Here is a 24,905-nt window from a genome sequence, read left to right as displayed (position 1 = left end):
TCTTTTGCCCACTACGCCACCCCAGTTCAGACATGGCCATATGCAAATCAGTCTTGACCCTGTGCCTCATGGGAACAGTCCAGCCCGAACTGCCAAGCCATGTCTTCCCTGGACCGGAATCAAGCATCCTAGGACCGGTTTCTGGCTATCAGCCGTCATCAGCCAGGATAGCTTGACTACAGTGGCGTAGAGAGCACGGGACCCACATCTGGGCATACCCATCCCACTTAGGGCGAAAAGCGTTACAACAAACAAATGATGGACGGAATGCTGACAATGCAGACATTCTCCCCCAGTCAAGAGATCTGGGTTAAATCCATCGTTCTTTTGCCCACTACGCCACCCCAGTTCAGACATGGCCATATGCAAATCAGTCTTGACCCTGTGCCTCATGGGAACAGTCCAGCCCGAACTGCCAAGCCATGTCTTCCCTGGACCGGAATCAAGCATCCTAGGACTGGTTTCTGGCTATCAGCCGTCATCAGCCAGGATAGCTTGACTACAGTGGCGTAGAGAGCACGGGACCCACGTCTGGGCATACCCATCCCACTTAGGGCGAAAAGCGTTACAACAAACAAATGATGGACGGAATGCTGACAATGCAGACATTCTCCCCCAGTCAAGAGATCTGGGTTAAATCCATCGTTCTTTTGCCCACTACGCCACCCCAGTTCAGACATGGCCATATGCAAATCAGTCTTGACCCTGTGCCTCATGGGAACAGTCCAGCCCGAACTGCCAAGCCATGTCTTCCCTGGACCGTAAGCCCGAAACCGGTCCTAGGATGCTTGTTTCCAGTCCAGGGAGGACCTGGCTTGGCAGTTCGGGCTGGACTGTTCCCATGGGGCACAGGGTCAAGACCGATTTGCATATGGCTGGGTTCAAACTGGAATGGCATGGTGAGCAAAAAAACGATGGATTTAGGCCCAGATCTCTGTACTGGGGTGAATGTATGACATTGTTCTGCATTCTGTCCATCAATTGTTGTTTTTGCATTGGTCACCCCGAGTGGGAAGGGTATGCTCAGACGTGAGTCCCTTGCTCTCCATGCCACTGGAATCAAGCTATCCTGGCTGACGAGGGCTGAAAGCCCGAAACCGGTCCTAGGATGCTTGTTTGCAGTCCAGGGAGGACCTGGCTTGGCAGTTCGGGCTGGACTGTTCCCATGGGGCACAGGGTCAAGACTGATTTGCATATGGCTGGGTTCAAACTGGAATGGCATGGTGAGCAAAAAAACGATGCATTTAGGCCCAGATCTCTGTACTGGGGTGAATGTATGACATTGTTCTGCATTCTGTCCATCAATTGTTGTTTTTGCATTGGTCACCCCGAGTGGGAAGGGTATGCTCAGACGTGAGTCCCTTGCTCTCCATGCCACTGGAATCAAGCTATCCTGGTTGACGAGGGCTGAAAGCCCGAAACCGGTCCTAGGATGCTTGTTTCCAGTCCAGGGAGGACCTGGCTTGGCAGTTCGGGCTGGACTGTTCCCATGGGGCACAGGGTCAAGACTGATTTGCATATGGCTGGGTTCAAACTGGAATGGCATGGTGAGCAAAAAAACGATGGATTTAGGCCCAGATCTCTGTACTGGGGTGAATGTATGACATTGTTCTGCATTCTGTCCATCAATTGTTGTTTTTGCATTGGTCACCCCGAGTGGGAAGGGTATGCTCAGACGTGAGTCCCTTGCTCTCCATGCCACTGGAATCAAGCTATCCTGGCTGACGAGGGCTGAAAGCCCGAAACCGGTCCTAGGATGCTTGTTTCCAGTCCAGGGAGGACCTGGCTTGGCAGTTCGGGCTGGACTGTTCCCATGGGGCACAGGGTCAAGACTGATTTGCATATGGCTGGGTTCAAACTGGAATGGCATGGTGAGCAAAAAAACCATGGATTTAGGCCCAGATCTCTGTACTGGGGTGAATGTATGACATTGTTCTGCATTCTGTCCATCAATTGTTGTTTTTGCATTGGTCACCCCGAGTGGGAAGGGTATGCTCAGACGTGAGTCCCTTGCTCTCCATGCCACTGGAATCAAGCTATCCTGGCTGACGAGGGCTGAAAGCCCGAAACCGGTCCTAGGATGCTTGTTTCCAGGCCAGGGAGGACCTGGCTTGGCAGTTCGGGCTGGACTGTTCCCTTGGGGCACAGGGTCAAGACTGATTTGCATATGGCTGGGTTCAAACTGGAATGGCATGGTGAGCAAAAAAACGATGGATTTAGGCCCAGATCTCTGTACTGGGGTGAATGTATGACATTGTTCTGCATTCTGTCCATCAATTGTTGTTTTTGCATTGGTCACCCCGAGTGGGAAGGGTATGCTCAGACGTGAGTCCCTTGCTCTCCATGCCACTGGAATCAAGCTATCCTGGCTGACGAGGGCTGAAAGCCCGAAACCGGTCCTAGGATGCTTGTTTCCAGTCCAGGGAGGACCTGGCTTGGCAGTTCGGGCTGGACTGTTCCCATGGGGCACAGGGTCAAGACTGATTTGCATATGGCTGGGTTCAAACTGGAATGGCATGGTGAGCAAAAAAACGATGGATTTAGGCCCAGATCTCTGTACTGGGGTGAATGTATGACATTGTTCTGCATTCTGTCCATCAATTGTTGTTTTTGCATTGGTCACCCCGAGTGGGAAGGGTATGCTCAGACGTGAGTCCCTTGCTCTCCATGCCACTGGAATCAAGCTATCCTGGCTGACGAGGGCTGAAAGCCCGAAACTGGTCCTAGGATGCTTGTTTCCAGTCCAGGGAGGACCTGGCTTGGCAGTTCGGGCTGGACTGTTCCCATGGGGCACAGGGTCAAGACTGATTTGCATATGGCTGGGTTCAAACTGGAATGGCATGGTGAGCAAAAAAACGATGGATTTAGGCCCAGATCTCTGTACTGGGGTGAATGTATGACATTGTTCTGCATTCTGTCCATCAATTGTTGTTTTTGCATTGGTCACCCCGAGTGGGAAGGGTATGCTCAGACGTGAGTCCCTTGCTCTCCATGCCACTGGAATCAAGCTATCCTGGCTGACGAGGGCTGAAAGCCCGAAACCGGTCCTAGGATGCTTGTTTCCAGTCCAGGGAGGACCTGGCTTGGCAGTTCGGGCTGGACTGTTCCCATGGGGCACAGGGTCAAGACTGATTTGCATATGGCTGGGTTCAAACTGGAATGGCATGGTGAGCAAAAAAACGATGGATTTAGGCCCAGATCTCTGTACTGGGGTGAATGTATGACATTGTTCTGCATTCTGTCCATCAATTGTTGTTTTTGCATTGACTTCCCAAGCAGACATGAAAGATGTTCATGTCCTCACCATTTTCTATAATTCCTCTGTTTCAAGTATCCTTGACTCTACAGTCTCTTTACAACAAAAAAATGCCTACTCCAAACCTTTATTCAACTTGAACTCGGAATGCCGCATCCTAAGGGCAGCAGAAAGATCCTGGAGATCCACTGCATCCACCGAACACCTAAATCACCTTAGATCTGTTAGGAACTCTTACAACAAAAAAATAAAGATTGCAAAGGCTGACTTCTTCAGAACCCAACTTAATCGAGCCAAAAACCACCCCAAGAAACTTTTCGAAATTGTTAAACAACAATCGGTCAAGGCACCCAACCGCCCTGAGCTTGATGACAGCTTTCCAACATGCGACGAGTTGGCTGCCTTCTTCGTTGAGAAAACAAAAAGCATCAATATCGACCTAGAATCAAGGAGAGCTCTTCTTCCAATTTCCAGGATCGCTGCTCCTCTTGCCCACCAGGAGCGGCTCGTTTCCCCTAGCATTAGCCCCAAGAACAATGCTTCTTGGCACACCTTTACTCCCCTCAGCGAAAGCGACAACTGCAACACTCTTCTTGCGATCAACCCATCTAACCACTTCAGCGACCCTCTACCACCTCCCATCTTCAAAGAAATAAAGGCTGCCATCCTCCGCTTATGGGCAAAGATTGTCATCACTTCACTATTGCACGGCACGATGCCCGACTGCCTAAAAGCAGCGCAGGTATCCCCCATTCTAAAAAAAAACTAAAGCAGACAGCTCTGATCTTAATGACTTCCATCCTATTTCCAACATCCCCACACTGGCAAAACCTCTAGAAAAGTGCGTGCAATCGCAATCTGCTTACACATTGAGAAATTCTAACTTTTGGATCAACATCAATCTGGCTTTCGGAGAGGTCACAGCATGGAATCTGCACTCATTCACATTATGGATGACATTTTAAAAATGACTAAAATGAATCATGCCTCCTGATTCTCATTGACCTATCTACTGCCTCTGACACTGGGAATCATGACAAACTACTATCCATTCTACAACACAGGATGGTCCGGTATTGCAATGGTTTACTTCTTTCCTCCACAACAGATCCCAAAGAGTCAAGGTGAATCAATCCCTATCTCAGCCCTCTACATTAACTATGGGGGTTCCACACTGGTCCACCTTTTCACCCATACTCCAATTTATTCTTGAAACCATTAGCAAATGCAGATGACACTCAACTATATCTGAAAATCACATCCCCTGAAGACTTCGTTTCACTCAACTCCACCCTGATGAACACTCAAAACTGGTTCACTGAGAACCACCTCATGCTCAATACCTCCAAAACAGAATTCCTTCTCATTGCTCCCTCTAATCACACTCCCAAGATCGACCTCTGGATGAAACATCTTACAGCCTTCAACAGCTCTCCCCAGATTGAGTCAGCTAAATCCCTCGGAATCCCACTAGACATGCACTTGAACATGCTGAATCATATCAGAAATACAACCAAGGGAGCTAAACACCAGTTGAGTATACTAAGGAATCTCAAACCATTCCTTCCACTGGAAGACTTTAAGTTGGGGGTAAAAGCTATTGTACTGCCAAGACTAGATTATGGTAGCTCCACGCTCTGAGGTCTTCCCAAACATAACTTGGTCCCATTAAGGGCTTCCATTAATGCCGTAGCCAGATTAATTACTGGGTCAAAAAGAAACATTCTCATATCCCCAGCCCTAAAATCCCTAAACTGGCTGGCATACGAAGCAAGAATACAGCTAAAGATTGCCTGCATGACTCACAAAGCCCTACATTTCAAGACCCCCATTTATCTGGCTCAAAAACTAGAATTCTCAGGGCGTTGCAGACCGTCACAAAGTGCAAGTTCACTGCACCTGAAACCACAGATTTTCCACAAAAAGAGAACGAGTCACAGAGCTTTCTCAGTCATTGCCCTGAAGATTTGGTACTCTCTTCCACCGGAAGTCCGTTGAATCTCGTCCACCGCTTCTTTCCAAAAGGAAGTGAAAAAAAACCCTAATGAACAAGTTTCTGCCCCAAAAAGGCCTTGGCTCCACTGCTTACTTATTGCCCTCTATTCTGATGCCCTGATTGACTACTACATTGTTGTAAACCTGGGAATCCCAGTTTTAGCATGCTATGCACATATATGTAACTACTATTGTATCCTACCTACCCTAATTGTGAAGCACTCTGACACTCACCTGAGTCATGTTTTCACTATACAAAACGTTATAAATAAAAATAAATAAAACCAAAGGTTATTGCAATGTTATAGTAAGTTGAAAATGTCTGTGACTATGTTAAAAAAAAAAAAAACTGAAATTCACCAGTTACAGTTATCTCTAGTAACTATAACTCGTGCCCCTACCAGGCACCACAGTGTTGTCATCAATGATGTAATTTAAGATGTTGCAGCGATTTCATCAAAGGTGTCATAGAACATGTCATGAGTGATGTAATGTGTGAGGTAATTAGCAGTGCATGGCATAGGGGTTGGCCACAGGGCCTTGCATGCACTAGGCCTTATGTCCAACCCCTTGCGAGCAGCCAGTTCCAAACCACACACTGCTTTCTGGCATGTGCAGCATGCAGTTGAACTTGCACGTCCTGGCCGCACTCAAGCAGACTTACTGACAATGCAATTTATTTTATTTATTTATTTATAAAGTTTTATATAGGGCAAACGTGACCCACGAGGGTATCAGAGCGCTTTACAGTATACAGTTTAAAACATAAGTGGATGATGTAGTATACAAGCAATTGAAATGTGTCAATACGTGCAATAGAGAAATATAATATATAGATAACAAACATAGATGACCCGGAATCAGCAGTACATTGCACAATAAATGGTTATTGAGCATTAGGTGGATGTGCTAATAAACATACATATAATATACTCCTACGGATCACCATGGGCATAAAGAATATGGATAATATAGTAGATCCGCGGCCAACTAAGCTTTACGCTAAATACAGTTATTGAGCATTAAGTGGCTGTGGTAATAATCATACATATAATAATCACATTTATTCCACCGGAGGAAGGCAGTGATATGCGGCTCTTATAGGTGACTCGGTGTCAGCCTAGAATTAGACTTAGGAAGTGAATTTGTTCATTAGTAATATTTTTACTTCTTTTTTGAATGCGGTAAAGGTAGAGATTCCACGCACTGCCGGAGGTAAGGTGTTCCAAATCTTTGGTGCAATCCCTGAGAAAGCTCTGCAACCAGTTCTCTTCTTATGGAAGGATTGTGGTTTCAGAAGTAAAGTACTCCCACTACAAAGTTGTCTGCAACCTCCCGACCTTTCTAGCTTTAGAGCTAAGTAACTGGGTGTATTGTTATGTAGAGCTTTATGGGTCATGCAGGCAACCTTTAGGTGTATTCTAGCCTCGTAAGGCAGCCAGTTCAGGGCTTTCAGGGTCGGAGAGATGTGGCTGTTTCTTTTTGTTCCCGATACCAGTCTAGCCGCAGCATTAAGTGATGCCCTCAGCGGAGGCAGCTTGTATTTGGGGAGACCGCAAAGAGTGGTGCTTCCATAGTCTAGTCTTGGTAGCACTAGGGCTTGCACTGCCATTTTTAGGTCGGCCTAAGGGAGGAAGGGTTTGAGTTTCCTTAGTATACTCAACTTGTGATTAGCTCCCTTGGTGGCATTAGAAATGTGTGACTGCATATTCAGGTGTTTGTCTATGTTGATCCCTAGGGTTTTGCTGAGTCAATGATGAGGGGAGCACAGTCAAAGGAGGTTAGGTGTTTTAACCAAAGGTCTATCTTAGGTGTGTGATTCGGTGGAGAGATGAGAATGAATTCAGTTTTTTTGGTATTCAGCATGAGGTGGTTGTTAGTGAGCCAACTTTGTGTGTTCAATAGAATAGCATTGAGGGAAATAATCTTCTGGAGTAGAGATTTTCAATTACAGCTGGGTGTCGTCCGCATACAGGTGATATAGAATGTTCGCTAATTTCAGTGCGGTCGCCAAAGGTTCCATTAGTAGGTTTAAAAGAAAGGGTGATAAGGCTGATCCCTGAGGGACACCCAGGGTTACCCCGGAGGGTTGCGAGAGTGAGTTCTTCATCTTGATTCTTTGTGTTCTGTTATTTAGGAAGGAGGAGAAACATTGCAACACTGTGCCCGCGAGGCCCATCCTTCGTTCCAGTAGGGACAAAAGGTTGTCATGCTTGACCGTATTGAAGGCGGAGGATAAGTCAAGAAGTATCATTAGGCATGACTCGTTGCGGTCAAGCGTTTTTAGTATGTCGTCCATAATGTGAGTGAGTGCAGATTCAGTGCTGTGACCTTGATGGAAGCCAGATTGGTGATTGTCTAAAAGGTTGTACTTCTCAATATGGTTGCATAATTGAATTTGTACACATTTCTCCAACAGTGTTGCCAAAGTGGGGATGTTGGATATAGGGTGGTAGTTGTTGAGATCAGACAGGGAGATGTCATCTTTCTTTGGTATAGGTGTGACCTGACCTATTTTAAGACAGTCCGGAATGGCGCCTTGTCTCAGAGAAGTGTTTACAATTTCAGCCCATAGCGGTAGGATAGTTGTTTTTAGCATTTTGAATAGGGCAGGAGGCAGGGGTCAGAGAAGTGATTGGAGGGGTTGATTGCTTGAAGAGTGTTATCGATTATTTGTTGCGATATTGGCGAGAAGGTGTGCCATGAGGCATTATTTTTTGTGACTTCCCCTGGAATATTAAAATGGACTTTGAGTTGTGCGCCACAATTAGTATCTTGGGCCATAAATTGTGGGAGAGCCTTCTTGGATTGGATGTCGAGCTCAATAGCCTTAGTCTTTTCGCGGAAGAAATTGGCCAGCACATCACAGGTAGGTGTAGCCAGGTCGTTTAGTTCCCTAGGGTTAGTCGTGTTGCATGCTTGTTGTTTGACGATTTCAAAGAGTTTTTTTGGACGGTTCTTGCTTGGTTCAGCTGGGTTCTGAAAAAGTCTGCCTTTGCCTTAAGAATCTTCCTGTTGTATGAGTTCCTTAACCTTCTAAGGTGATCAAGGTTATCAGTGGTGGGTGCTGATTTCCATACTCGCTCCGCAACTCTAAGCTGGCTTCGCTCCGAGTTCAGGGTCTCATTGAACCAAGGTTTGGAAATTTTGGAGGAGACGTTGTTTTCTTGGAGGGGCGCTGTAGAGTCCAGGATTTCAAGCAAAGTGGAATTGTAGAAGGTTGTGAGGTCATGTACATCAGTCTTGTCGTCATGTGGGTCAGGGCGGAGTTGCATCGGTTTACAAAGGTGATGGGGTTGATATTTCGTAAGTTCCTTTTCCATTGTTTTGTTTTTGAGGTTTGGCCCCTTTTTTGAGTTACTTCGATATTGATGGAGAAGAGGATGCAGTGATGATCAGTCCAGTTGCATGGGGTGATGGATTCTAGTAGGACGATGTTCATTTTTACAATGATGAGGTCCAGTGTCTCTCCCTTATTGTGAGTTGGGCTGTCGCAAAATTGAGATAGCTCCTGTTCTGACAAAAACTCTTTAAGACAACCTACTCAATGATCGTTTGCATTGTTCCAGTGGAGATTAAAGTCACCCAAGAAAATTTGAGGTACTTGTGAGTTGCCATTGGATGCAATGACCTCCATTAGCTCATCGATAAAAGTCAAGTTATCACCCGGGGGGTGATAGAATATGTGAAGATTGCTGGTGGTGCGCTTTTCGTCAGTGATATTAATACAGAGATAATCGCAGGAGGATAGTCCGATGGAGTCTGTTTGCTTGACTGAGATTGAGTTACGATAAATGCATGCTACCCCTCCCCAGAGTTTCCTGTTTCTGTCAAGGCGGATTAGGTCGTGGGTAGGAGGAACCAGTAAGTCAAGGATGGGAGAGGAGGAACTATTTAGCCATGTTTCGGTTAGGACAATAATATCTAAATCATTCTCTAGAATGAGGTTGAATATGTCAGGAGCATGTTTGCTAGCGGATCTGCAATTAATGAGCCCACACTTCATCTTGTTAATAGAGTGGGTTAGGCTAATCTGCTCTATGTTGATATTTGTGAGGTAATCTCTATTTACTGATCTGTTGTTGTGAGATGGTTCTCTGAGGGGATTGGTTACAATGGATTGGATAGTGCCACATTGCGACTTACTGTTATCAGTTGCCGGGCATAAGAAGTGAGGAGGTCGTCTATGTCTCTGTCAGATAGTTCATCACTTGCCCTCCTTGGCCAAGGTGGAGAAGGTAAATTCCCCAGATTGGTGTTTTCGGGGTGTAAGAACTTGGGTATGTGTCCCCTAGGTTGGTCGCTGATTTGGTTATTCTGACTAGTGATCTCGGGGTGTGAATTTGTGGGGATGTAATTTCTTGTTTGGAGACTGATTTGGTTCACGGTGTCATTGTTGGCTCTGTGTATGTTTAGAAGTTCTTTAGTGATAGTCGATAGGATGTGCATTTCGCCCTTGAGATGGGATAGGACTGTTGCTAGCTCCTTGAGTTGAGTGAACCAGACGGAGTTGGGAAAGTAGGTAGTAAGTGTGGGTGTATAATCGGTTATGGAGGGCGATCCGCCGGTAGGGTCTGTTTGCATGATCACGTTCTACAGTTGCTTGGGGATACCTTCATTAGGTGTGGTTGTATGATCGGTTATGGCGGGTGATCTACCTGTAAGGTCTTTTTGCATAATCATGTTGTCCAATTGCTTGGGGATAACTTCATTAAGGGTCGATGTGAGAAGCTGAACCGAAAGGTTTGTTGTGGGGTCCACGTCAGGGAGTGGTGTGGTATATAAGCGAGGCAGCTGGATAGGGGCTGCCACATGTGGTTGGGGAATGGTCATTGTGCGCTGTGATTGGATGGGTGGGATGAGTGTAGCAGGTGTTGGGGTCCTCTCAGATGTCGAGGACAGTGGGTGAGGGGGATCTTTGCAGTCTGCTTTGGATGCAAGGGTAGAGAAGAGGTTGGTATGGGTGATATCCCGTTTGGTGACATCACACTCGTGCGTCAGGGATAACGGTGTCATGAAGAGATCGGTAGCTAAACCTAACCCATTCCCTTCTGGGCTGAGGATCCAGGTGTGTCTGCGACGTTAGGCCTGGGGGTAGGGATTACTGGGGGTTGCTGCACTGCTGAAGTTGGTGGCTAAGTGCAACCCTGTCTCATCTGGGCCAAGTAGTCCATGTGTATTTGGATCTGATGTGTCTGGGGGAATGGGCACGATGTCGGTGTCAGCATTTGCAGTTCGGAAGAGTTTGATGTGATATTGTGAGGAGGAGTTAGGGTGGCATCATGATCCTGAGATGAGGGATGAGGTGAGTGTGCTATTCTTACTGTTTACTGCTTTCTTGAGAGCAGGGAAGATCCTGTCTATGGTATCTAGATTAGCGTTGGAGGCTTGTATAAGAATATTACCATTGTTGTAGATAGTAATGGTCGCATTCGCATAGGGCATAGGTCTGAAGCGGTTACCGACAATTTGAGGGCATGCGGGTTTTTAAAAAAATGTTTCCTGATTATGATCAAAATGTTTAATAACATGTTAATTTAAAAAAAAATGTCTGAGTCTTTCCTTTAATGTCGTTTTTCATAGTACATTTTGTGGGCTGAAAGACTCAACTGTATTGTGTTTTAAATAAATAAAGCCAAAATATCTTCAAGTCTCTTTTTCCAGCATTTTCCAGCCCACAAAATGCAATCACAAAAACAACCTCAAGGGGGCCTTGTGCGCCAGTTGAAGAGCACAGAGCTCCAGATAGAAGTGTTTTAAAAAACGTACAGTTCTTCTCTGGTCATGGATTTAACTTTATTACATCACTCATGATATCTTCTATGACATCGTTGATGACATCATTGATAACCTCTCAAATTACGTAATTGATGACATCATCAAATGAGTTGGCTAGTTCATTTGATAGGTTACATAGTGGTGGGTAACTACCATATTACTTCGCTACCTAATTTGGTACTGCCTATGTCCAAGCTAATGGGTGTAAGTGTTTACAAAACGCATGTGCTGTTAATGCATCATAGGTGTGTAGAAGTAAAGAACATGTTATAAATCTTTGTATTGAAGAATAACTCTGGGTGCAGATGACAGTTGACGACTTGTGTCCAGTATATTCCACACTTGTTGAAGAAATAGTTTCCAACAGGGCAAAGATTCCATGTAGTAGATACTAAGTACTGTAACAAGACTTGAGTTATTAGACCAAATTGTTTTAGCACGACAATTTCTACATAACATAGATGCCTTTGTGCACCAGGTTCTAACCTATGTACATGGACTTCTTCTGCTTCAGAAAATGAGTTACCTGTAAAGTTTTACCACAGTATGAAGGGAGCAGGTAGTATAATCTTTAGAACATTCAGACATTGCATATTTTAACTGAGTAGTATCTTTTTTTTGGCAAGTGTTGCATAGAGTGTGCACTGTTCATAGTAGATACTTTTTAATACTCTTCCAAGTATTTCTCATGAGAGGTTCACTATCAGCAAACAATGTAGTACAGAGTAAACTCTCTCCATAGAGTAAACATTGTTTATAGTACCCACTTTTCAACTCATATCAACTTAGTTTTTCAATGTAGGTTTGGTGACTGTGAGGGGACAGATAAAAGCTGTCCGTAGGAGGGCTTTCATTTTGGAATAGATGCTGAGTATCCGAGGAACATGGCTTTCTCTGAACAGTTGCTTACAGATTGACCACCGTGTGCAGTGAGGGTTTCCCATATATCTGTGGTTGATTGTCAATGTGAACTAGGCTACCCGTTAAGTGTATGGTTTAGGGTCAATGTTACACATAAACCATGTTTGCTACATTTAAGGTAGTTGCATCTGTGAGGGCATTAATGACCCTTCCTATTATTCTGAACTATTTTGTACTTAGTTTTTGGGCCTCTAATCCCATACTAGTTTATAGAGTAGCGGGTGCAAAAGAAGCTTGGATAATGCCATCAGTGATATCATAAATAATGTCATAGAACATCTCATGAATGATGTAATATGTGAAGTTATAAGCAGTGCATGGCAGGGGCGCAAGTTATAGTTAGCTCTGCACTGCTAACTATAGTCGGTGAATTTCTGTGTTTTTTGAAAATTCAAAAAGTGATTGTTGTCATGGACATATACACCTAAATATAACTTTACTTTAACCGTCTTGTTTTTTCAGTGAATTTTTATTGTTTAAAAAAAAAAAGGTCTTTTGATCATACCCAACTATAATGTTACTTTAACCTATTTTTTTCAGTGAATTCCTAGGATTTTGCTAATGTAAAGTAATATTTTATTACTATATGTAAAGCCACCCCGTTGGCAATCCCCCCACAGGCAGCCAACCCCACACTGTGCACGGCCTTTTCCAATGCACAGCAGGGGCTTGGCGACAGGGTCTGGTCTGCAGGCAGCCACACACACTCTGCACACAGCCTTTTGTCCAACCCCCTGCAGGCAACCATCCAGAGGCAGCCAACGACACGCCGTGTAAGGCCTCTGCTTGTGCATGGCATTAGTCACAGAGCCTGTTTTGCAGCCAGCCCCTACTTCCAAGTACCTGCAGGCAACCAGCCACATGCTGCGCACAGCCTTTGGCAATGCGTTGTGGGGGTTGATCACAGGGCTTGGCCTGCCACCAGGCCCTGTGGCCAAAACCCGAGCAGGCTGCCAACCCCACACCGTGCACAGCCTTTGCAGTGCAAAGCATAGTGTTGGCCTTTGGGCCCAAGGAACCTCATTCCCTGGGGCATAAAATATATATTAAGGGGAAGGGAGTATGCAGCCTTCTCCCCGACCCAGGTACCCCATCCCCCAGGTCCAAATACAATTAAACAGGAGAGGAGGGCATGCAGCCACCCTGCCCGAGCCTTAATAGGTCCCAGGAACCACATTCCCTGGGGCCAAATGCAATAAGAAAATGGGAGGCAACCGCATGCCCCCCCAGGCCTTATTAGGCCCCAGGGATCCCATCCCCCGGGGCCATACCATTAAAAGTGGGAGGGGGCCGTGTTGCCTCCCTTCCCGAGCCTCATTAGGCCCTGGAGACCCCATCCTCCATCTCCTTAAGTATTGTATAGGGAAGGGAAGCCCTGTGGCAACCTCTCCAAGCCTCATTAGGCACTGGGGACCCTATCCCCAAGGACCTGCAGCATTTCAAAGGGGAGAGGGGTCAAGTGGCCCCCACCCGAGCCTCTTTATGCCTTGGGGACCTCATTCCCCAGGGTCACTTTTATTTTTAAAAGTGAGGTTGCCCCCTCCCTGGGCCTTGTGACCCCATACTCCAGGGCCTTCAGTATGTTAAAAGGGATGGGGACATGTGGCCCCACTCCCCAAGCCTTATTAAACTTCCTCCCCGATCTGGTTTTGGCCCAGGGGACCCCATCCCCTTGAGCTCGCATTAATTAAAGGTGGGTGCCTTAGTTGCCATCCACTGTACCCACCATGCACAATGCAGGGGGAGCCCCAGAGCCCCTCTGACCCAGCCAGCTCCCTGCATACCGTGGGAGCCGGCACTACTTCCGCCCAGAGGGAGCAGATATTTAGGCTGCTCCCTCCAGTCGGGAGCAATATCTTGATCTGCATGCCTGCATCAGTTCGGTTAGGGAAACAGATCACAAGTCTGTTTCCAGCTGGCGGAAGCATGTTTAAATCTCCCGCCCACTGGGAGCAGATTTTGTATTTGCTACTATTTGGCAGGAGTTTTAAAAATGCTCCTGCTAGGCGTAGCAAACACAAGTTTCCATGCCCGTGCCGGTGTAGGTGAGTAAACTACTGTTTCCTGGGGGTCGGCTCCCCAGGACACAGTATGTGAGTAGGCCAAGGGGACGGGGTCTCCGGGACCATTATTTGTTCAGGTAGGAGGGCAACATGGCCCCCTCCCTTCTGTTTTAATTACAACCATGAGGGATGGGGTTTTAAAGACTTGGCATGGGAGCCATGAGGCCTCCCTCCCCTAAAAAATGCATTAGGACCGGGGGAATGGGTCCCCAGGGCCGAATGCAGTTCGGGTAGGGCGCCGCACACCCTCATCCTCACATTTATGAAATGGGGCCCCGGGTGATCTTGCCCCTGGGACCAAATACGGCTTTGAGAAGGGAGACATGTGCCCCCTCCCCATATTAATACACTGGGCCCCTGAGGATGGGGTCCCCAGGGGCTGAAAATGGCTCAAAGAGAGGGTCGGGTACGCCCTTCCCTTAATTAAATATTGCAACCTGGTCTGACATTTTTTTTGTGGCCAAAATCCAGCAGGAGTCACCTGGAAATGTGTCATAAATTACAGGTTTATTTTTATATTTTAGCCCCGGGGGGGTTGGGGGGGAGTGGTGTCCCCCTGGATCCCCCCCTATTTATTTTTTTTGTGCAAGTTTAGGAAAGGGGACAAAGTCCCCAAGTCCTGTAATGGATGTCAGCAACATTTTACATTTTTCTCATGTTGCTGGCAGTGAATAAGAGTGCTCAGTCCTGCAGGAGTCTGACTCCCACGGGAGCGAGATTCCCCAGGGAAAAAACGCTTACTTGGCCAATCAGGACTCTATTTTTAAAAATTGGGTCCGAAGAACTCTTGCGAGAGTCTCTCGAACCCAACCATCCAGCTATACAATTATTTTTAACCTTAGTTTGTCAAAAACTGCTGAATGGATTTACACCAAAGCACAATCTGTGTACCAAGATCTAGCCTCCTGCCAAATAGTGTGTAAATCCGGTCAGCGGTTTTTGATGTAGCCCTGCCTAAAGAAGTCCATGGAAAATGCATGTGGATTTTGCATTTTGGGACCCCTTTTTTTTCTTGGCCCTGCTTGGCGAATCACTCCGAAACTTTACATGCACAGACTAGTCAATATGTAGCACCTTTTTGGAGAGTTTTGTGGAGATTTGCAAAAGGTGCTAAAATTATTAGCAATACAAATAACGCATTTTCTATGGAAATGCTGACCTAACTATAACTACCCAGTGGCGAATATATATATATATATATATATATATATATATATATATTTTTTGCTTCCAATGACGCGGGAATTCAAACTGAAACAGCAACCACGAGTGAACAGCATAAAGTACCAAACACTTTGAAACAATCATTCAATGAAGCAGAAAGAATGTACAAAAAGGAAATCAACAAAAGTTGGGAGATCATTGCCCTGGAGAACTACATAGAAGTAAACAGAATACCAAGAGGTTTGCGTATTTTCACTTTACCGACACATCCAGAAACGAAGGCAGAACTTCTAAACAAATGGGTAAAAAATAATCAACAATGTTCGCTGAATATGATGCGCATACTAATAAAACATGCCAAAATAGATGTCGTGGAGATCACTAAAAAAATCGAAGAAATCGAGGATCTTATTAAGCAACAAACCAATAAAGAGGACATGGCAAAATTGCGCAAGGAGATGGATGGTAGATTAGAAAAATACGAAACAGAAATTGAAGAACGAAAACAACGAAAATTCAAAAGGGATAAACAGGACTATGCCCAGGGTAGAATATTGACCTTTGCCAGACGATTTGATGTACTTAAAAAGAACTTTCCAACTCAACAACAATCAAGCACTCCTACAAGCAGTGTTGAATCAGATGTAAGTGACGGTGAACTATCCAATGCAATGAGTGGAGTGACCCCAATGAATTTTTTAGAGGAAATGCGACTGATGAACTTAGACAAAACACTAGCCCGGGGAAGAGGTCGCGGAAGACCCTTAAGCCGAGGACGGGGAAGAGCGATGCCGAACAGGGAACAAGAACAGGAACAAGAAAAACAAGACGAGCGAAAAGGAAAAAGGTTTTACCCACTAAGAAATCGCAAGTAGAAAATTTAATCATCAATCTTTCACATTACGAATTAACTCAAGAAGAAAAATCACTACTAAACAAAGGCCTATCCTTTTGCCCTGAGAACCACTTCAACTATACTCAAGTTAGAATTGATTTGTATAAGTATATCCGGAAGCTAAAATTAGCTAAAGTCCATGCACGCAAACCAGAAAAACCAACAGTCTCAACAACAACAAATATACAGAACAATGAAACATGGACGATAAATGAAATACCGGAACTTCAGGATATGTTTGACCTCATGTATAATCAGAATGAGGAAGAAATATCGGAAACGCAATTGGTTACCCACCTAAATATAGCGACTGACAAAAGAATCGAAAGCGGCTTAAAAAGAAAATCCAGATTTTGTCCCACTCTTTCTCCAGGGAACAAGTTTGATTTATTCTCGGACGCCATCATTGAGGAACTGGAAAAAATGCCGAAAAAGAGAAATGAAAAAACTAAAAGAGAAAACTTAACAAAAAAAGTAAAGCAAGCTATCACTAAGTTAGTGGACAACAAGAAGCTGACCATCAAACCCGCTGATAAAGGTGGAAATGTTGTCATTATGAATACACAAGATTATGTGAAAGAAGCTCTACGCCAGTTGAATGACGCAACCAACTATTGCAAAATAAAAGCAAATCCAATTAACAACATGACAATGGAATTGAATACGTTTTTACAATCATGCCAAGAAAAAAATCTTTTGAGCGTAGAAGAATTTAAATTTCTCACTAACGATTTTCCTATTATACCCACAATATACTTTCTGCCTAAAATTCACAAGACCCTTACAAATCCACCGGGAAGACCGATTGTTTCATCCTGTGAATCATTGTACGAGAACATGTCCCAATATGTGGATACTTTTTTGGCACCAATTGCAAAATCAATGAGCTCATATATACAAGATACGGGCGATTTCCTTCGGATTCTAGAAGGAATAAACTGGTGCAAACAATATCTTTTAATCACTATTGACGTAGTATCCTTGTATACGTCTATCAGGCATGAAGTAGGGCTCAGAGCATGTAAATATTTTCTGAGCCAAAGAAACATTTCAGAACTTCAACACACCAACATGCTACTTCAAATGATTGAAATGTGTCTAACGAACAATGTTTTTCTCTTCAATAAACAGTTGTACAGACAACAGTGTGGTACGGCTATGGGCATATCATTTTCTCCGAACTACGCCAATATCACCATGGGCTGGTGGGAGTAGGTGGTAGCATGGAGTTCCGAAAATCAAGCAGAATTGAACAACATAATACTATGGGTCCATTACATCGATGATTTATTCATAATTTGGAACGGATCACAACAGAGCTTCGAACAATACTATGCAAAATTGAACAATAATGACATTGGTTTATCTTTCACATGTACCTCAAGCAAAAAAGAAATTGACTTTCTGGATACCAAAATCTACATTAAAGGCAATAAAATCCATTCTACACTGTTTCGCAAAAAAACAGCGACAAACAGCATTCTTCATGGCACCAGCTTCCATCCGACCAGTCTGATTAAGAGTATCCCCTATGGTGAGTTCACCCGATTAAAACGAAATTGTTCTGATCCGAAGGATACAGAGAATCAGATTGCAGCATCAATGGATAGACTGAGAGCGAGAGGCTACAATGAAAGAAATTTACAAAAAGCCAAGAAAAGGATTGACATGAAATCAAGAACAGAAATTCTCAAACCCAGAAGCAAAAATCAGGAAAAAGATCAAATACCAAGATTTGTCACAACCTACAGTACGGAGAGTGGCCAAATAATGAATAAAATCAAGAAATATTGGCACCTGATTTCCAGTGATCCGGATAAAGGAAAAACATTAGGAAACGGACCAATGGTATCGTATAGAAAGACCAAATCCCTGAAAGATGCACTAGTACTGAGCCATTTTAAAGAAAGTGAACAAACAAATTGGTTAGAACTTCAACAAAAAGGGTTCAAAAAGTGCAATACATGCAAAGCATGCAAGATCGGAAGAAATGTGAACTCCTTTACAGAACCTGATGGTAAAATATTCAAAATAGATCAAAGAATTACATGCACATCAACACATGTGGTATACGTAATTGAATGCAATTGTGGAATGCAGTACATCGGTAGCACGATCTGCATGTTGAAGAAGCGCATCCTTGAGCATATAAGAGCAGTAAAAAACAAAGACATGACTTACGCTACTGCCAAACATATGGCATCATGCCAAGGAAGTAATTGGAGAGCGATGAGTTTCTTTGGAATTCATATGATATCACAAGATGAGCGAGGAGGAAATCGTATAAAGAAATTACGACAAATCGAATCGAAATGCATCATCCGACTGAGGATGAAGACCCCGAAAGGGATAAACAACGATGAAGAACTTTATGTGCACTTAGACTGAAAATTGATTGAAATTGAACAATAACACGATGAAGAACAGCACAATTTGAAAGACATTTGAAAACCGCTGAAAACATAGTTTTGGGTACTATACCAAATTACGCTGAGAGTTATAGTCAAAAAGAGAAAATCTTTTTAATAGAATTAACGACATTGGTACTATACCAAATACAGAGTCAATTCTACTGAAGTAGGGACTTATGGTACTATACATGTCTTAAAGGTATTTGCTGCTAAACGCGAATTACATGGACTGCAATGCAAAGTAACAGTTATGATTTGAATAACTTAATTGCCTAATTTTTCCTCGTAAAATGCATACTTAACTATGTACTTTGTAATTATAAACTACAGATCCCATAATGCCACATAATGGCTATATGGTATATATGTAGAAAGAAAAGAGGGCTCACTGACCGTGAACAAAGCCAGGAGGCTGAAACGCGTTGGTCTGAGTGTTTGCTGAATAAACGAACTAAACTTAATCCCTGTGTGCCGCGTCATTGGAAGCAAAATTGATGAAACTGGGTCTGGATCCGACCCCTACGCAGAGCACCCGCACTTGAGCGCGCAGGATCGATTGGATCCCATTGTGGCAAATATATATATATATATATATATATATATATATATATATATATATATATATATATATATATATATATATATATATATATAGCTAAGCATAGTAAACTTATACTGACCTATATATCTTTGCCATGATGCTATTTCAAAAGTCGATATTTTTGCAGCACGATAATCTAGTACAGTATTGCATGGAATTAACTAACATTGAATATTTCTTTTGAATTGGGGTTATTTCGTAAGAGTTTAGTAATAGAAATCCTAAATGAATAGGTCACGAGATATGGTGTGCAGCTTTTTAATGAAAAGAGGCCAGTTAAAGGTTAACTGTGGAACATTTGCAAGTAAATACAACGATATGACAGGAAAAGCTATTTGTTAAAACAACAGCACACTGGATGATGATCCAAATAATGAGATGCAAACAAGTTTAGATATAGAGATTTGTACACTACTCATGACCTATTTTCAAGGAAATGTAAAAAAGAAAAAGAAAATTCATTGCCCGAAAAAAGTTCTCATTCCTCAGAAAAGCAACAATTAAACCATTCACTATATGGTAAACTCATGGCCAGGTTTCCTTTTTAGGTTTGGACTTTTGATAAGAATAAATATGTATATAATGGACTTCTTTGAGGGGCTTTCAGCTAGCTCTCTTTATCGATTGTTCTGCTGAAGTATCACATTTTGCTCTCCCCCACTACAGCATTCAGCTTGGGACAATGAGCCAACCCACTTGATCAACTGTGTCCCTTCTTGGTAGTGATGCCATGTGAACAACATGGCTGCCACCATTAAATGTAGAACCCTTCAGAAGCCAGGACTTGTGTGCCAATGCACTTTCTTTAAAAAACAAATAACATTTACACCCCCGCTCAAACCTTTACCCACACAAACACTCACATACCCATTGACAGCACCATAGACGTACTTATACAACCACTCACTTACCCATAGAGCCACTCATACACCCACTCCCTCAGTCATAGAGCTTGATGATACAGTCACTTACCTATACAACCACTCACACACCCATACAGCCTCTCAACAGAGCCACTTACCCATACAACCACTCACACACACAACCACATACATATCCATTCATATATTCATACAAGCACCCCCACATCTGCTCACTCACTCATGCAGCCATTCACACAGAAAAACACTCACCAATATAGCCACTCACACACCAACTCACTTAACCAAACACCCAATCAGACAGCCACTCACTATACAGTCACTGACATACTCACCCATACAGCCACTCTGACCCATACAGCCACTCACTCACCCATAGAGCCACTGACCCACTCACACACCAAAACAGCCACTGACCCAGCCACTCACCCCACAGCTACTTACACACCCACTTATACACACATATAGCCCTCATACACCCACTCCCAAACCTACACAGCCCCTTAGACACCCACTCACATCATATATGTTAGAAATAGTATCACTCATTAGTTGCACACCTAGTATACTAACTTAACGTTTGTAGTAGCTTATTATATATGTTTACCAATCATTAACTCTTAGAAAAAACTTACACTCACTGGATGATGTCATTTGAGATGTCATGAGTGATGTCAGTGACCATGTTATGAGTGATGTAATATGTGAGGTCATAAGCAGTGCATTGCGGGGTGTAATTTATAGTTAGCTCAGGTAACTATAACTGCTGAATTTCTATTTTGTACAAGTGAAATCTGAGCCGAACTATAATGACCCTGTAAACTTTGTTTTTTCTGTGAATTTCTAAGGTTTTTTCAAAGACTCCTTCCTAACTATAATGTCCTTGTAACCTTTGGGTTTTTTTCAGCGAATTTCTACATTTAAAAAAATTCTATTCCCTATCTATAATGTCCCTGTAGCCTTTGTTTTTTTCATTGAATTTCTAGGCTTTTTAAAAAAAAAAATATTTCCTAACTCTGTCGCTGCAACCTGGGTGTGTGCGTGTGTGTGTCGGGTGGTGTGTTAGTGGGTGTGTGAGTGTATTTGTGGATCTGTTTGTGAGTGTTTTTGTTTTAATTGGGGTCTGGATCCACAGATCCATCCAAATCCACCCAAATCCGTGATGATCAGGGGAGGATTCAGGGAGGATCCACGGCTCCTCACATGGTAAAAAGAAACGTTTTTGGGACAATTCCTTGCCCATGAGTGGTCCCTCACAGACCACTCCAATAGTCCCATAGGGTCAGGGTACCTCTACCCTGAACCTTTCTATCACTTTTTAACTTTATTTTCCATGCTGAGAACAGAGTCCAGATGAACAAAATGGCGGTCGCAACTTTCCTTTCAGGTTGCGGCCCGCGAATCATGGCATTTATTTTGGCGCATGGATTCAAGAATCCAAGAAGAATTTGAAGAGGATCTGCAGCCCTATGTATACAAATTTGGATTTCAGTTAATATCTAAATAACTACTGAATGAATTGACACGAAATCACAAAAAGGTCTCTTTCTGTACCAAGATCTGCCTTTCTACCAAATTTGGTGTTATTCCGTTCAGCGGTTTGGGCTGTAGTCATGTCTAAAATCCCTATGGGAATTAACATGAGAAACAACTCTTTTTTTTACCCCTCTTTTTCTCTGGCCCTGCTTGACGGATCACCTAGAAACTTTCCATGCACAATAAGAATAACCGGGGTACTTTTTGGGATAATATTGTGAAGATTTGTCAAACAGCGCCATAGATGTAGACAAGTTATAAAACACTTTTCCTATGGAAACTGGGTCCTAATTATACCTACCTACTATTGACTGCCAGTATGTATGTATGTGTGTATATATATATATATATATATATATATATATATATATATAATTACAATTACTTTACCCCTCATAATGTCATTAAAAAAATATCTTCTAACTTTTTTCAGTCCGTATTTAAATGCATAATCTGCGGGTTAACACTGCCTTTATCCTGCAGCAGCAGAGGACCAACCTTTTAATTGAGGCTCATTTTAGAGGATCTGACAGGGGCTTGTGTGATCGATTCAGGCATAGTGGCACTTTCTATCCAACTTACAGAGTGCTGTTAGACAGTAGTATTTGGTGTATGTATTTAAATGGCCATCCAGTGTCTTCCAGAGTAAATCCGATGCCTATAAAGCGTTGTTATGCCTGCATTTGCACATGTGTAGTGAAAGTTTCGCTCGCAACACAATTGCTGGTACTTATTGAAATGTCATAGAGTACTTCCAGTTCCTCCTGACTGCCTGCTCCCAGATATGATTGCCTCTGGCTGCTCTGATGAAGGTATGCAGTGCTGTTTTTTGCTCTGATGGAAATTTTGAAGGTAGGCAAACCTTTCCACCCAAAGCAGTTACACCACAAAACTTCAGCTATCTGTACTATGGAATGACTGCCCCCCTTCAAAAGTGATGTGATTGATTTTGACTTTTCAGCCTCCCCTTCGTAAGTCTGTGAAACCTGCTTATATTCAGCGATTGAATTAAAAACCTGGAACATCTGCGTTCCACCATACAGGTTAAAATTACATTATTTCTATTATTAAGTGGATCCAAACTAATTGACATGGAATTCTGCAGGACACAATACTTTCTTTCTACACTTATTTGTACAGGGCATGTTCCTACACTAGTCAGCAACTGAAATGCTTAGAGTCCATCTTCCCGGCATGACAGCCATATGCTTGTGGTTGGAGTTTGACACATAAGGTTCAATAAACTGGTTCAGTTTCTCTGCAGCAAACGAGCCATGTAAAAAATATATTAATTAATTTACTAAAAAGAAATCATACCTACAAGAATGAAGGTCGAATTTACTTCCTCTGCGGGTGCAGCCTAGGCTCTTCTCCTGGCACTCGCACTGGCAGGTGTTCATGTTCAGTGGCTTGTTTTTAGGGCAACTCTTCTGGCATACACAGCCACACTTCTGCTTGTCCCAACCCCAGTCAGGTTTGCAAGAATTTTTCTGAGCATGCTCAGGGCATACACAAGCACATGTGTAGTCCTGGAGGAGCATGGGAGGCTCACAGCTTGCATGAGCAAGGCCGCTGCAGCTGCAACTGCAGGAATCCTCGTGGAAAACTTTGTGATGTTCACAGCTCAATTTGTCAAGGCCATTCTTGCAGACACAACCACAGGTCTCCTCACTGAACATCTTGTGGGGTCCACATCTTGATCTGTTGAGGGCATTCTTGCAGACACAGCTGCAGGTCTCCTCACTGAACATTCTGTAGGGTCCACAGCTGGATCTGTCAAAACTGTTCTCACAGGCGCAGGTGCAGGACTTCTCATTGAACATTCTGGGGGACTTGCAGCTAAATTTGTCAAGGCTGTTCTTACAGACACAGCTGCAGGATTCATTATTGAACACCTTGTGAGGACCACAGTTGAAGTTCCCCATGCTGTTCTTACAGACACAGCTGCAAGAATCTTCACTGAACACCCGGTGGGCTCCACACACACCGGTTCCTTCTGTTGTATCTTTAAACACAAATCAAAGAAATGCATTTAGTTTGGGATCTGTACCGAGCCACTTAGTAAGTATTCTGTTACTATTGTAGTACTTACCCCCTAAATCCTGAATTTTCTGATCCTTTACACAGAGGCACAGGATCGGGTCCCAAGACAGACCACTGCTGCAGCTACCATTAAGATTGTTGCATCTGTGAAAGAAGGAATTAATTAACAATTAAGGCATTGAAATGTGACCCAAACTGTAAAGTATGCATGCATAAAGTACTAACAAAGATTTTTTGATATATAATATTAATAAGTGTTGTTGGAAACGGTGGATTACATTGGAGGACCTGCTATTATGGGGACTCACACTCATGAAATGTAGGTAGGTGGCTTCCTTAGGTACCCTAACCAAGCTAGAAGGTTGACAGCTGTATGTGGTGCCCATATTCGCTGCCCTCCACCCTTTATCCTCCATTCTGTGCAGCCAATCAGATCCTTTCTGTGTTCACCAGGCTAATCCTCCAATGACCTATTGATGCCTTTCCTGCCACTGCAAGCCCTGGAAACTGCCCCTTCTCAGTGAGACCCTAGGAGTGCTGTGTAACCGAGATTTGTGAGATGCGTGAGCACACGCGACCAAGATAGCGGGCACGATGTGACCTCCGTTCTCGCCTGCATAAATGCCAATGTTTTAATGTCCAAATAAGGTGTTTGGCTCATTTTAAGGCACTTCTACCAACTTACAAGCTTTTAACTGCAAAATGCTGGTATTTTCCTCACTTTCTCTTGACTGAGGATGGAGTTTTGTAAACTGCAGCTCCTGGCAGGTGACTGAGAGGAGGGCTAGCCTGAGGAGAGGAGGCAAGCTTTACAACTTCAAAAGGTTTTCTTAAGGGTGCTGCATTTTCAATGCTTTGACGTTCTTAAAGGCATTCTGTGAATTTTTTTATACACTGGCAAGGAACTGAAGGCTCCTTTTAGGTCTCGGCTCTAGACAGCGTGTCTCAAAAGAGACATGTTGTATCTACTTTGTGGGTTTACATCCCGCCCATAGTCTTCCCATTTTCTGGCATTGCTCCTTTGTTCTCCCCATTTGTCAAGGGCATGCCTCTTCCTGTGTTTTGCCCTCCCCGAGAGCACCACCCAACTACTTTTAAACATATGCAGCGGCCATTTTTATCCATTATTTCGGGACTACATTAAAAACAAAATTTAATGGGTGACCGGTCCTGCCACACATTAGGGGCACTAGTGTTTTCATTAGCGACGAGTGCCATTTAAAAAAAAAAATCCTCTGCCACTGGCTGACTCCTGTTTGCCCCAGGGCTGCTCCCACAGCGGCTTCAGCCACCACTTCCTCTTTCTGTGCCGGGGACCTGCAGACTCCAGCGCTGCCCCCTGCCATCAGCCCAGCTCCGCC

The 24,905-nt window shown here is 43.7% G+C and overlaps 1 protein-coding gene across 2 annotated transcripts in view; it reads right to left on the bottom strand.

Moving 5' to 3' along the window:
- LOC146810665 (vascular endothelial growth factor C-like) overlaps positions 1-24,905 on the bottom strand; it is a 78,980-nt gene that overhangs the window by 19,551 nt on the left and 34,524 nt on the right. Inside the window, exons 5-6 of one of the 2 annotated variants that reach the window (XM_085617733.1) lie at positions 23,594-23,688; positions 22,819-23,506 (exon numbers count right to left, since the gene is read on the bottom strand). In XM_085617733.1, coding sequence (XP_085473859.1) covers positions 22,819-23,506; positions 23,594-23,688 — 783 coding nt within the window. The remainder of the gene's footprint in view (positions 1-22,818; positions 23,507-23,593; positions 23,689-24,905) is intronic. The other variant, XM_085617734.1, reaches the window with a different exon arrangement.

Source organism: Triturus cristatus, chromosome 7 (genome assembly GCF_964204655.1).
Source record: "Triturus cristatus chromosome 7, aTriCri1.1, whole genome shotgun sequence".
NCBI lineage: Eukaryota > Metazoa > Chordata > Amphibia > Caudata > Salamandridae > Triturus > Triturus cristatus.
Note: the sequence above shows the minus strand (reverse complement) of the source record. Positions and strands in the feature narration are given on the sequence as shown.